We start from the raw sequence: 15,594 nt of genomic DNA on the forward strand, positions 1-15,594 counted from the left end.
TAAAATCCTTAGCACACCACTCTCCTTTGCAGCCCTGAGCTCCCCTTGCACCTCTAAAGCAGCTCTTCTTTGCTTTCCTCCAATTTCCTTAGCAGAAGCACAGAGAGTTACTGTACAGGTCTTCCTCCAGCCCTGTCTGGGCCTCACGCACAAGCTGAGAGGACAAGCCTGACCTTATGCTCATACCCTGGGTAAGCAGCGGGTAGATGCTGTATTTAACTAGTGACAGCTTCTAGGCCTCCTGCCAATTCTCCCTGTATTCTGCAAGCAGCAGAACAGGCATCCTCAGAGCATGGATTATCCCTAGGCAGGATGCTCAGGCCTTCTTCCTTGTAAGCCTTCATCTTTTTTACTGTCTAGGCACTACTGTCTTGGCATGAATGAGGGCAAACAGCCAAAAAAAAAAAAAAACCCACACAAAAACAAACCCAAAACAAAACATATCAACTTGAAAGATGAAAAAATTTCAAATATGCAGAAACCACATACTAATTCTTGATTAGAAGAGTATATTCTGGGTGACCAACATACATTTATATAGCTATATACTTAATACAGGTCTTCCAGAACAGAGACTGGTCTGGAGTCTGAACCGCATGGCTAAGAGTACTGCAGCAAACACAAAGCTATAGATACCAGGCACAAGGGTACTTCCCCCTTCTCTCCTAAACAGTTCTCAAAATTTCTGAAGTTTCTAAATGTAGATCTATGTTTCATGAGATGGAAATAAGCCCCATCCTAGACTGGAGATAGACAGAAACAGGGTTTTGGGAATGATCAACCCTTTATCACACTTTAATACTATGCTTGGGCAACCATGCCTGTGGAAACATGTGGAAGCAACAGAATGTATAATGGTACATGTGTCAGTCTTTGCAATGACCTTTAATAAATGAAAGGGAATTTGCAAATCTTCTGCAAAAGATGAGCTGAAACTGCTGCAACACTATCCATAAAATGTTAGTCCATCTATACTCTTGAATATTTTAGTAGGTCTGCATATACAACATTGAGGCAACTAGTGATGCAATAACAACTCAAAATCGTTCCCGAAGTTCTATTTCTATATAAATGTGGCTGCAGCAAGAAAGTTACAAGCAATGCATTCTCCCATGGCAAAATACACCTTTGTCATATATTTTCCCTCTCATGTTTATCTTCTCTTTCTACAGCCCTGTTCAACAGAAATGATATAGGCACAGATGTAAAAGTAATGAAGGCAAGCAGGTCTCTCTAGCAGCCAGTACACAAGCATCCAAATCTAATGAAAACTGCAAGCAGGGGAACACATTGCTCAACACCCTTTTTCAAGACTGATAACTGGGTGAAAGGCCCTAACTGTCCAATGATTAAGCAAGTCCTACAGAAGGGCACTGAAGACCACTGCCACATCTGTCAGCTGTTGTAGGCCCTTGAGGCAAAGTTACCTGTAGCAATGGGGCTAAATCTAGAATCAGCAGAGTTAACAAAAATTTGGTTGTTTGAAAAGCTATACTCCAAGTCTACTGATAAAATGATAGAGGTTCAGCAGTGTAATTAAAGACACAAGGCTTTCGAAGTTAAAGTGTATCAGATTTAATCAGTTTGATTCTAGTTCAAAATTATATTACTAGATCAGGTTGAAAACAATACATAAAGCTGCCTATATTGTATCCATCTCACATCGGCATTCCAAAATCAGTACAACTTCAGGCATGTCAAATTATCGGAGTCCATTTTAGAGAAGGGCAGTAATGACAGACCATGTCTATATCACAAAATTTTGCTGTTCATGTTGAGCGCACTGCATCCCAATACATATATCTGTATTTAAACTGGGGCAAAAGCTAAGAAAGTGGAGTAACTCCCCAAGAGCCTATTAGAACATCAACAGGAAGGAGTTCCCCAGTTATTGCATCAACAGATATATAAAAAATAAAACAGTCAGAACTTTGGGGGACAAACACTTGTTTTGCTAACACTGATTTCATAGGCTAAGATGAAATAAATATAATTGATCTGAAAGAAAACTATAAACACACCCACAAAAGAGAAAAGGGTATTGGGAGTGAAAAAAACACTTTTGGTAAGTTCTGGACAGGATCTTTAGACATCACAAAGTGTGTATTCACAAACATTGTCTGCACACTATTTCTTCAATTTACATTTATTTTGTAGCAATCTGGTATCATGTTTACCCACATTATGGAACAGGAAAAGACATTTCCAGAGACACACTGGTGTTCCCAGCCCCTGATATGCATTTAAAAAAATCCTCAGGCCCTGAACCACAAATCAGCTACAATTCAATGCATTGACATTTGATGATAAATGCCTTCTAGAATTCATTTTCAATTCAGACATTTTGGGACAAAAGCGTAAGTCTTCTGTGTTTGGCATTTGTTTTTTAAGATCATGATTTACTTTCAGTATCGTTAGATAAAGGTCCATTCCTAGAGCTGAAACATACTGACAAGCCATGCTGGAAAACAGACCAACAGAAGGAGTTCCAACATGTATCAGGTTGCACAGCTGAGCAAGAAGTACAAGCACACACAGTCCTTCTTGACTCAGGATGCAGGAAATGCCAGCTGGGAGAGCAGTCGTCTCCAGGGAGGGAGGGATATCTCTGTTTATCAATAAGAACATACCTGAGGGAATCTGAAGAATACTGACAGAGGGAAAATATTGCCAAAATTACTTCTGCTTAACACTAAAAGCATCAAAAATATGCTCACTTTGTCAGATGTATCAGCTGCAGACAGTATATAAAAATGTTCCTGTATACACTGTGCTTCTGAAAAGATCCAGCTCATACATCAGCTACCCCAATCTGGTGCCTTCCAGATATTGTAGTCTACACCACCCAGCGTTCCTCACTCTTATGCTGGCTGGGACTGATAGGAGCTAAAGTTCAAGACATCTGGAGGGCACCAGGGTATGAAAGGCTGTGCTTCAGAGACTGGCCTACTCGAACTATACAGTAATTCACAGAATAGGTCAATACTGTTACTGAGACTTGCACCCACTCTTTTGTTCAGGGTTGCCTCAGGATGTATCCAGGATTCCAACTAACAGAGGCTGACAGGAATCAAGAAAAGGCCTTAAGATTTATTGTTCTTAATATTTGCAGGCTGAAACACAATTTGGTCAAGTTTAGAACAAACCAATTAGCATAAAGATGCAATTGATACTGCATAGCTAATCTAGAAGCAGTGGCCTTACCTCTCCCTTCAACAATCCTTTGGGTCACGAGGTATCCCATCCCTAAAAATATGTAAATAGCACCCCCTTTGCAGCAAGAGAACTAGCTAAATAGAGGGTGAGGACCCAAAATCCTTTGCCAGAGCAATCAGTGAATGTAAAAGTACAGTTATCTTCCTAGATCTGGGCATGCACATTGGCACAGACAATGCCACATTTAGAGCTGTAATGCCAGCTTCACACTTTTTCTGGAACACATCTGAATAGAAATTGCTCCATGACTGTATAGCAAGGAAGCAGTGTCCCTCGCAAAATCATACTCTTTTGACCTTTCCCCACATAGGGCTAAATACACGCATGCCCTGCTACTCTTACAGGCATGGTTTTGGGGGAAACTGCTAACGCTTCCAGACAGAAATACCAGTAATGCAATCCTGTGAAACAGTTTTATGAATACTCTGAATGGGCTCAAACACTCCACAAGCTGGAGCCACTGCCAGCATGAGGAAACTACGATCATTTTCCAAGGCAACCTTGCTGTATTCCTGGGCCCAACTTGTTACTTCCAAGGAAGAATGGGTCCGTAAAATCCCTGCAATTCTTATTGCCTTAATGAAAGGTACTTTCCAAGATTTTCTTGCCTGAGGAATGCACGGTGCTAAATGGCTCCAAACAGTTTCCTATTACATAGGCACATACTATTACAATTAAACGCATGAGTAAATAAGTCTCTGAATATAAAATAGGGACAAAAGCTTAACCAAAGGTTCAAGAATTTGGGACTAAAGAGAGCTAATCAGTTTCACTCTCCCTTCTTCAGCTCACTTGGCTCTGTCTCAGAGGTGATGCTGAAAAAACGCGTGCTCATGACAAAAACAGGATTATAAATATAAAAAGGAATTCACTGTCAAGCACCAGTAACGTTGCCAGCTTTGTGCAGGCGTGGTGATCTAGGAAACATTCCTAGAACCAGACATTTAATCCAGGAGAAAGTATTGGGGGGCAGTTTTCATCCGTAGCACTGCTGCTGTCTAGGCTGCTCCTAGGGGTGGTGTTAAGATTTGCCTCTGGATGAGAACAGTTTGTACTGCATAAAGCAACTCACTGCCAAAGGTGTTGCCATCAAGCTGGTTTGAGCCAACTGGTTCAAGATGTTAGAGAAGTGCTCCCAAATTCTACACTTGGAGTCTGCCATTCCGTTATCTGACAACTACCTTCAAGGTGTGCAGAATCAGGTAAGTTTATCTCTCCCTTTAAAAAAAAACCTGGATGTGAAGACTGTCTGTTTGGCCTCTATTGTGCTGGAGTGCTAGCATCCGCCTAGAGGTGGTCACTGCAATCCTGCTGCCAGCTGCTATTCCATAATGGCCCGGTACAGTGCAGGCTCGATGTAATCCTCACGGTAGCGTGAGTTTATCACCCTTTGTCTTTTTCTCTCTTGTTTGACCTCTTTCTCTGTGAAGATCTCTGTGAAACGCATGTCAGAAGCAACAGACTGGAAAAAAAGATCAACCGAGACTGTTACCTACAAGAGTAGCACTCACATTCCCCATTAGAGGTAGGTCAATTTTTTTCAATTTCTTTTCTAGGAAGTGCAATGACAACAGATTGTTTATAACTAATTCAAAAGCTGAACCATGATTCCATGAGTTCTATAGGACAGCTCCTGATAATCAATTCAGGATGCTTACCCATTGAGAAGATTAGGACAAATTAGAAAAGGGGTCAACACCTCCTTTCATGGAACATACCAGTCTTGAATACTGCACACACTAAGAGTTTATCTAAAAGAAGTTTAGGACATCAATATGTAATACCTTTACTGCACATGAGAAAAATGTGAAGTACTAAGACACTTTTATAAAAGAACAGAAAATAGATTTCTTAACTAGAAGGTAACACACAAGTTGAGTCAAATTAGATTATACATCCTAGGCCTGTATACATAGGATTTATATGTGCATTCAGGATCTTTTCATTGCCACAGCTATGGGTATTCCAGTATTGTGCACAAATGCAGATTTCAGTATTGTGTGCACAATACAGCTTCCTGAAAAAAATCACTCTTTAAAAAAACTGCATTGACTTCATGGTTGTGAGCATTCCCTGCACATTTTTATAGTTAGGTGCCTTATGAAATTTCGTAATATAGAAGAGGAAAGGATGGCTGAATAGGCCTGTAAGAGGACAGGGCACCAGTATCTGATATAGCTTCTTGCTCTTCTCAATGACCAATGGAAGTAGACTAAACTATCTAAGAAAAGACACAAATATTTGCTTAAGAATATGGTCACAGATCTCAGATTTCCTCAATACACTATTTTTAAAGCACAGAGTACATGTAGCCCTACCCACAGTTCTTCCTAACAGTAGCTGCCAGCACAGCAAGCTTGTTTAAGCCAAGCTAGCTTTTAAATACTTCTCTTGGTTAGACTGACTAGTGGCCCGAAGGTTCTCTTCAAGCAATATTTTAAAAAACTGAGTTCTCAGCTGCATTCAGAACATGTGCTATGTCATTATGGGTTTGTATTGCACCTTGCAGGGTGACAATCCCAATTGCTCAACAGGAGGCATATGTCACCTTTGTTAATAATTGCAATGTAACTGTGCGTGAGGCATCCAGGATGGAACAATCTCAGGCACAGAAGAGATGCTCCGCACGTAAGGATGAGCTATCTATCTAGCCACTTCATCAAAAACAGTGAATCAACTTTGTGTTCTCCAGGACTTACCAGCCTTGACTTGACCCTCTTGGGAAGTTCTTCATTAAGTGTGTAAACATCATCCCTTTTTGCCATCAGTTGGGATCCATCTTCAAATTCCACCTAGATCCAGAAAAACCAGAGATCTATCAGATGGAAAAAGACAGCAATGCCATGTTTCACGTGTTCATGAACCTCTGCATGGAATGCTTTTGTTTTTCTAGCAAATAAGAACGGAATACCTACGCATTCTATAATGGTCACAATGGGGATAATGTACTAACTGCAGTACAGAGGATGCTAACAAGGTCTATATTTCAAATGGTCACCTCAACCAATGCAGGTCCCACCCTAACACAGCTATAGGTTTTGAGCCGGTGCAGCCCAGACCACATCATAGACTTTATGTGCCATTTGTATAACAAAGAAGTTTCTGAAATAAACAAGGGTGGACGTCCACCAAGTTAGTAGGTCACAAGCACCACACAAAAAGATAGAAAGAAAAGAGATGGAAACTCAATTCCTTTCTCTCGGTTCTCCTACCTGGTACATTTGGATGACATGTGAGGCCACAAATGTAGCTCCATAGACTTGACCATCTGTCCATCTCACTTGAACAACTTCCCCTCCGGCTGGGGGACCCAGCTGGAGACAGTCTCGGCTCTGTCCACAGTTTGAGAAAGTTAAGCATTAGCTACCAGTAAATGGGGAGAACAAACAACGCCTAGCATAATCTACCCTGAAGACTGTTACTTATGCTTAAATGCTTAGGCTTATCAGATCAGGGGAAGGAAAAAAAGGCAAGTGTCAGCTCTCTGATAAGGAATAGCAGGAATAAACTTCTCAGAATTCTTGTAACAGAGAATTCCTGCCTTTATATTATACAGCTTTTAATCTTGTGCCAGAACAGCTCTGAGGAGTGGAACCACTACTACCTAAACTTTGTATCAATAATACAAGTGAAGGTCTGGCAATATGAAAAAACATATACTCAGTGTTTCAGACTTGTGCCACCACTGTTGCTTCACCTGGACTTATTTGGCCTTCTTAAGAAAAGCTGCTAAAAGCACCAAGCAGGCCAACTAGGAGAGGGGAAGGAGAAAATTGATAACACAGAAGTCTAGTTATGCAAATGCTATGTTCAGAGTCCATATCCTACAACCCAAAATGAAACACTACTGAATCTTGCTCAAGTCTTTAGAAGTCTGTTCCACGTCAGTATAGCAGTGACACTTTAGCAATATTAGCATATAACAAGGTGTCCTCTAAAACCATACACCCCCTAGTGGAAGAGATCCCTTATTACAAAGCATACCACAATATCTTCCGGGTACAGGTTATCACTGAAGGAGCCATCATCAAAGTTGACCTCATAAAAGGTTTCCTTGGTCAGACTGATCACTTCACATTGGTAGAAACGCCCATTCTTATGCTTGCTAATCACTGCCTGCCCAACAGTGAGATCCTGTAGAGCAGCCTTGGCTCGCTGAGGAGAGAGGAGTATGGAAAAAACCTAGATCTTCATGTTGTGTTTTGAAACAGATCTGTTAAAGGCATCTTTATTACCAGTAAAGCAGAAACAGCTGTTTAGGGAGGGACAGATGACTACAGTAACATGCTAGGCAGTCAGGAAAACCCCATCCTGGTAGAGAAATCACACAGTATTTATATAGCATATCAGTTTAAACATTTCTTGATAAGCCAGATAACTGAAATAATTCAGTAGTTACAGAGGAAAGCAGCAGCTTCAGCATTCTTGTACTTTCTGGCAGCTACAACTCTCAGAACAGATAAGAACATTCTTGCAATTCAAGGACCAGAATGAAACATTCCTGTCCTTTCTCACCCTTCCCACTTCCTTTTACACAACATTGTTCCAGACCAGTTTGAGCCTGATTTGTTTTAATTGCCACAGGAGCTATAATCAGGACATATACACAGAACCCAAGCTTGGATAGTTTAGCCCCTCAACATTATCCCCAACCTTATGGAAGGCTGCTTCCAGTGTGGGTTTTTTTAATAGTATGAGAAGAAAATTTGCCTGGAGTTGTCAATTAATAAAGAGGAATATTCCCATAATCTTGCTTCAGAACAACACATTTTTTCCAAAATTGCATAATGTTATGTGGTGATACATGTTTTTCAATAACTGACCACTTACACCACTGTCCAGGTCCCAGTTATCCAGTTAAGAAGTTCAGGGGTGATGGATCCAAGGGAAAAAAGTTACCTGAGCCTAAATGAAACCTAGCAGTCCCCATTTCTTACCTCTGCCTGGGATGGGATCTTATGCCTGAAGCACGTAATGAAGACCACAAAAGGCCAATCATCTGGCTGCATCATGACTCCAGCAGCTTGAGCACAGCTGACATGGAAGGATGTAGGACAGCGGCCATGAGAGCACTGCACACAACAACCTGCAATTCTCTTCCGCCGCTTCTTGCAGAAGACACATTTCTGTAAACAAAGTGAGCATTGCCATTGAAGTGTTTCAACAGATCCCAAGAAGCCTAAAAAATAACAACCACTATGCAGTCACTTCAACCCTATCAAATTCAAATGTGCTTTAAGTGTTACATTTTTGCAGTTGATCTTGTGAGGTAAATTTGAATATATATCACACAAGAGTGACATGGTCACAGGCATAAAATGCTGAACCAGATAGGCTTTTCCCAGATTTTTTGTTTTTGTCGTTCTGTTCTCAAATCCCAATTGTGTCTTACCTACTGTCTTACCTATTTGCATGCTATATTTACCTGACTATATGAGTCCTGCGTTGTATCAAACATTGATAAAAGATCTGCCAGCAAGATGAGGAACCACTTTATTGGCTTACCCATCTGTTTTCTCCATCCCCACCAACCAATAAATTGTCGATAAATAGCCAGGAATAGTGCTCCCAGTATCTCATATACTCTCATGAAATGATTGATAGCCTTTTCCAATCAGATGCCCTCCAGATGTTTTGGGTTGCTTAAAGACAGTTGCCTGGCTAGTGTGTGAACTAGATAAACCTTTGGCCAAATTCTACATGGCTTTTCAAATGTTCTCAACTCCCAGCATCCCTAACTATAAGTCACACTGACTAGGACTGATGGGGGCTAAAGTCCAAAACATCTGAAAAGAAGCAGGTGGTAGAAAGCTGTTCTAGTCAGTTGCAGTGAAACTGGGACATTCAATCTAACACTGGCCAGAAGATGCTTTTTGCACTTTGGTGCAACCCTGATCACTCTTGTTTAGGAACGTTTCTGGGACTACAATTCCCAATAAGTATTAATCTAAAAAAGTTGCATAGTATTTATTATGTTCTATTGTATTTCAATGTATCTTATTGTGTTGTAAGCCGCCCCGAGGCTTCGGCAAGGGGCGGCATAGAAATGTTATAATAATAATAATAATAATAATAATAATAATAATAATAATACATGCAGATAGGAGAAAGGTTAGGAATACAGGGGAGAAGTTAATAGGAAGGGAGTTGGAAACTAGAAAATATTCATTTCAGTTCCCCAGCAAATTAAGTTTGAACAGGAGTTGTCTGTAAGTATGTGACATGTGAGCTGTCTCGAGGCTATAAGCGATGGGACGGCATACAAAAACTCTAAATAAATAAATAAATAAATACATACATACATACATACATACAGAATGACATTACTAAAGCCAAGCAAGTATAAGACTGGCATTTGAGAACACTCGTGTAACCAAGAAGGGCAGGACACAAATACATACGCTTCTAGCAAACAAGATATCCACTGGGAGTACCAGAATTCCTCAAAGTGGTGCTTTCTTTGGCATGCTGGCACTTTGCAAGAGTACTGCCACATTCGTATTGGTATGCTGCTAAGAATGCTTAATTATAGGAGTTCACAGATGGTGTGCCAGTTACAAACTCACTCAGTGGCCTTTGGAGGTCTAATATTTCTAAATTTTATCTGCAATATGAGAATACTGTTGGCCTAGTGTAATAGTACCATTGTACAGACCATTAAAATATTTTATTTGTACTATTTGTACCACTAAATATTTAAAGAATCTTTAAGCAGTTTCCAAATAAATGTTAAAATCATAACTAAAATTACATTTAAAATAATCCTAAAAACAATACAAGAATAATGTATGTGTTTAGTACCCCTAAAAGGCACAGTATACCTGTCAAGTGGTATAATTTACCATTTGGAGCTTCATCCTATCCTGTTTCACCCTACAATCCATATTGTCTGATCCTCCGTATCTAGCATCATGTGATAAATAGCTTATTTAATTGCTTTATCAGACCCCTTATGCAAACATCCTATAGCCCATATGTTGCAAACCCAACCAATTTGGAAGAGCAAGATGGTTTATTTCCTTACCAGCCTGAAGCGTTGCAATGGTATTTTGCTGACATCCACTGGACTGCGCTCAGCAATGTTTACAAATTTGGCCTCTAGAACTGCCACAGCACACATAACGTGGACCCACCTGGAAATAGACAAACATCCTCTGTTTGGTATAAAGCACAGGAACCCATTTGGGTTATATAATCCCCTGCCCCATCAACCAGCTCTACAATAAACAGGAGAACATCACTCTTGAATCTATCACATGAAGTTAAGTAAACAGCTGATGCATTTATTATTATTATTATTATTATTATTATTATTATTATTATTATAACATTTCTATGCCGCCCCTTGCCAAAGCCTCGGGGCGGCTTACAAACACAATAAAATACAAAAATAACAATATAAAATTAAAATTAACAATATAAAATAAATAAAAATATAAAATATAAAATATAAAAGAAGGGAAGAGACTTTCTATATTTGGTAACTCCTGGAGACTCACTTGTTGTCATTGGCTTTTTGAAGTGCACCTCCTCGAAGTGAACACAAACAGCAATCCTGACAAAGAGGAGAAAAGGCCATTTTATCAAATCAATCAACATAATTTCCTCAGAATTTCTCAGTTATCCCTTATTATTTTTTATTATTAAGGGTTTCATTAATTTTGTTGTTCTTATTGTTGTTATATTGCATATTACCTTGGTAGCTTTTAAAAAGGCAGTGTAAAAATGCTTAATGAATATTCCTTTTGATGGAACCTTCTTATAGTCCCTAAACAAAAAAGAGTTCTATACTGCAGAATGTACACGAGGATGCTGAAAGCTGTAATCTAAAACATCTGGAAAGCACCAGGCTGGGGAAACCTGAGCTAGTGCTTTAATCACATTTGTCCATGAGGAAACTCTTAAATCTTGCAGACTAAAAGGAAGAGGAGCTTAATCAGTTCTATAGGAAGCCTGCAGGAGGACTTTAAAAATTGCTCAAGCTAGCTAGAACACACATAACAAGGTCCAATTATCGAACTGCTTTCAGCCATCAGTGATGCAGGATCTCTGCTTTATTCTGATAAAAGCTGATACATTTACAGTATCCTATTTAATAGGTATTTCATGGCAGACAAGACAAGGTGGACCAGAAGAACAACTTTATAAGTCGGAAACCATTCACTAGACCAGTAGACCAGGCAGTGATTCCCAACAGGCACCATAACATAAAATCATTTTGACAAAGGTTTTCATTGTATGACCTACGGAGCTGATACAGAAGAATTTCAAGAGACCTATCCCAAAGGTACTACTATTTAAGTCAGTTCCAGTATGAAGTTCTGCATCCAAGAGAGAGGTTTTATAATGCTCAAGAATATATTTCATGGATGAAAATAAGTCAACTATGCAACCTGCTTAGAGACAATTCCATAAACCAATTTATGACAAGATATAATTCACAGGATCTTGTGGAATTTTCTTTAAAAATCTATCAACTCTTTCATGTCCTCGAATCTATTGCAAAGGTTATTCTAGGTCTGTTATGCTGACTGCAATAAATTCACCATCAGATTCATCATTTTATTATCCCATTGTTGCAAACCTGAATCTAAATAGAGCTGCCAGGCTACTGACGGGGACTGGGCATTATGTTCAATTCAAGGTGTTGGTTATTACCTATAAAGCCCTTAACACAGCTTGGGTCTTGGTTACCTAAAGGAGCGCTTACGCCCATACGTGCCCTCCCACTCCTTGAGATCAGTGGGAGAGACCCTTCTCCGGGAACCCTCCGTGAAGGATATTAGGAGGGTAAGTACCTGGAGGAGGGCTTTCTCTGCAGTGGCGCCTAATCTATGGAATGCACTCCCCAGAGAGGTCCGCCTGGCCAAGCCCTTTTTATTTGTCGTTGTTTTTTGGTGCCAGGCCAAGACCTTTTTATTTAAATGTCATTTTAATTGTTAGCTTATTTATTGATTTTATATCTTTGGCCAGGACATTTCTAATTATATTGTTTTTATATGATTAATATGTATTTATTTATTGTTGTAAGCCACTCCGAGGCTTTGGTGAATGGGGCAGCATAGAGGTTTACTAAATAAACAAACAAACAAACAAACTGGCTGAGACTGCATTGAATTGAGACCCATGCATATACACAAGAGAATTTTATTGAATGCACCAGGCAGTCTTACCTCTTCTAAAGCATTAGCTTTGCATCGAGAGCATTTCCAGTCCTCAGTTGCTTTTTCAGGAGCAACACCGTAACAACCTAACATGGAAATGAAAAAATAACTTCAGCAATCTAAGCAAGTTCTCTCTCTCTAATAGCAGCTAGCAGCTTTTCAGACTCTACTCTTACCTTATATATTATGTACTATCAATTAATCGATCTAATTATGATAGCTGTGTCCCCCACCACTTGGCTAGTGTTGAGACCAGAGGGAGAACAGAACAGAGAGTTCTATAGAATCTAAACGAAGACAGCATTACACTTATCCTTCAATCATCTCTTCAAATTACATCACTAGCTGTCAATCAATAGCCCTGATCCACTTATCCCTCATTTAAACTGGAATGTCAAGTCTACATTTCCTTCATGACTTACTTGAAACATAAGAGCAACCATGTTTGGTCAAATTAATGGGTTCTGTTATTTAAAGGAGTAACTAAAATAAAGGAGTTCTGAGCCGTCTTAAGACCTATTTTGGTATAGACAGGATGTAAATGTTTTAAATAAATAAATAACCAGGGCACTACTGCTACTACAGCACCATCCCAAGTATTCCAAACTTCAATGCAAGGGTAGGGAAACTTTTAGGCCAAGGGCTTACTTCCATTCTCAGAGAAAATTACAGGCTCCATTCTAGTAGTAGGTGGGTACGAATGCAGCTTAAAGTTCTTACTGCCAGCAACTAATCCTTAGGAGAGACATTTCAACCTTTTAATAATAGGAAAAAACTACACAAAAGCTGGAAAGCCATCAAATGATTTTTAGTTGAGGGAACAGCAAAGCATCAGATAAGAACCCCAGGGAGAGGCAGATTCAGCCCCCAGACCTGGGGCAACCATCCTCTGCTGTAGCACTTTAAGGTATTAGGGATACTGCAAACATTAGGTGAGAAATTTTCAATGGCCATCCTGATATTGTTCATTAGTTGTTTTGTATTCTTCTGAACTCTTAACACGACTGCCCATTAAAGTTTTCCAGTGCACTCACTAGCATGTACGCGGACCCGACATCGCTTGCAGGTGATCAGAAGACTGGTGCCATCTTCTTCCAAGTAAGGGGTAGAGAGGCTAACATCTGTGCTACAACCAGTGGTAGTAAAGCACATTTCAGGAATCAAGGGTTTAGTTCTCATCTTTCCATCAGCTGCATCTGGAACTGCTTGGGAGCTCTGGCCTCCACAATCTGCCTGCCGGGAGAAAAGGTGCATTTTACAGGAAATAAGCTTCAGAAAGCAGTGTAGCTACTAAAGGACTTATGTTCTGTTTGGTATTGCCATGACCCAAGCTAAACACAGAAGGTGCTTTATATTGTTGTCTTAATCAGATGTAACAACATAGTCAGTGACAGGATTAGTGGAAAATCAGAATGAGTTTTGGTAGAATACTCTGTTGGAAATCACTAAATATTACGTTTGTGGAATTCACTCCCCAGAGAAATATGCCTGGCACCAATACTTTACATCTTCCAATGCCAGGCAAAAACTTTTTTGTTTTCCCAGTATTTTAATTAAGTGATCAATTTTAAAAATTATTATATTTGCTTTTATCTACCTTGTTGGGTCACTATTTGCTTATTTAATTGCATATGTTTATTTGTCATTAGCTTTATTTTTTGCTCTTACTGGTTGGCTCAGGTAAAAACCGCTGAAATGTTTCATTGTTATTGAAATATATTACTATTGTTTTGCTATTTTATCATTATATGGTACTTTTTATCTTGTAAACTGTTCTGAGAGCCAAACTGGCTATTGTATATAAAAGCTTGTATAAATAACTACAGAAATAAATATTGCTGTCAAAGAGCTAATCTCCAGTCAGATCAAGGCACAGAATGTTGTTATGCAATTATTTTAATAATTTCAACAGGTCATATGTCAAAATAGAATACAGGTTAGATGAGATCTTAATGTCATATTGTAACTCTAGCACAGAGCCTAGTAATGAGGTGCAAATTTGATTCTAAGAAGTTAAAGGAAACAAAATGTAAGAGGAACCTCCAGCAGTTGCAGAATATAGCCTGTCACAACTCAAGAGACACATCCAATAGCTGCCAAGAGTTGTCATAAGCAATGCATTTTGTGTAAGCAAGCACTGCAAAACAGTGCAAAGGGACTCATGAACTTCTTTCTTAAATAAAAAAGGAACCACACTAGTCGCACCACCAATATACAATTATGATCAAAAGAACTGAGATTAACAACTGATGCAAAACAGTTTCATCTATGAAAATATATGCAAAATTGCTATCACATACATTTCAAACGGTTTTGAAGATTATTTTTGACAGCTATAAAGCATGAATACCTTAAAATTGTATTGAAAAGGAACTTTGCACAACATAATAGTTTTGTATGCATTCACAAATACACCTCCAAAAAACCTTTATTGCAAGTCCCGATATAATCAACTCTCCAACTTTTCAAAATACTCTATCACATAATAGTGGTTCTAAGCCTGTTGCAAAAGTGTTATTTATGTAACTTCCAGCAAAACGACTGACGGTGCTCAGGTCTGAAGACGCTCACTTGCATTATGAAATTTACAAAATTAGAAGACACTCTAAAATGTACAATGAAGCTACAAGGCAGTTTATAAAAAACAGCAATGCAAAGTTCATGATGTTAGGGCACCAACATCACTTATGATGAAGTTAGAAATTTAGCTACTGGCAAGAGCCAGTAGTAAAACTGAAGTAGCACTGTTAGTGTCAGAATCCTTATGGACCACATTCCTTCTGTGTCCTACAATACAAACTGCAAAAGGGATTTAAGCTTCTCACCTGGTAGGTTTGGAAAAGCATGCACACCGCACAGTAAGGGGCCTGTTCAGCCATGATGGCATTATACTCTTTTTCAGCCTCAAAGTTCGGAGGGCGATTTTGCCACAGCTGGCTGAGGGGCTTTGCCCATGCTTCTGCCTCCTCCATTTCCTCTTCTGTTGCTAGCTGCTCTGACATCTCTGCAGTAAGAAACAGTAAGGCCAGTCAAAAATTAAAAGCTTTTGGCTTTTCTTTCTTGCCAATCAAGAAAATAATAGGTCTAGATTACTGGCAAGACAATTAATTAGACATACTACACAGTACCACGAAATGGGAACATTCTCTGTCCCACTGAATGCTCATCCACACCCACCTGCTGAGAATGCAATAACTACAAACATGACTTTTAA

General features: G+C 39.3%; 1 protein-coding gene across 2 annotated transcripts in view; it reads right to left on the bottom strand.

Moving 5' to 3' along the window:
• Window positions 1-1,559: 1,559 nt before the first annotated feature.
• Window positions 1,560-15,594, bottom strand: part of KDM4A (lysine demethylase 4A) — a 31,464-nt gene continuing 17,429 nt past the window's right edge. The window contains exons 13-22 of one of the 2 annotated variants that reach the window (XM_044442766.1): window positions 15,206-15,384; window positions 13,415-13,613; window positions 12,390-12,466; window positions 10,716-10,771; window positions 10,241-10,349; window positions 8,154-8,342; window positions 7,201-7,371; window positions 6,429-6,548; window positions 5,916-6,008; window positions 1,560-4,678 (exon numbers count right to left, since the gene is read on the bottom strand). In XM_044442766.1, coding sequence (XP_044298701.1) covers window positions 4,538-4,678; window positions 5,916-6,008; window positions 6,429-6,548; window positions 7,201-7,371; window positions 8,154-8,342; window positions 10,241-10,349; window positions 10,716-10,771; window positions 12,390-12,466; window positions 13,415-13,613; window positions 15,206-15,384 — 1,334 coding nt within the window. In that variant the 3' untranslated portion in view covers window positions 1,560-4,537. The other variant, XM_044442776.1, reaches the window with a different exon arrangement.

This window comes from Varanus komodoensis, unplaced genomic scaffold (genome assembly GCF_004798865.1).
Source record: "Varanus komodoensis strain SLA01 unplaced genomic scaffold, ASM479886v1 scaffold1, whole genome shotgun sequence".
In the NCBI taxonomy this organism is placed as follows: domain Eukaryota; kingdom Metazoa; phylum Chordata; class Lepidosauria; order Squamata; family Varanidae; genus Varanus; species Varanus komodoensis.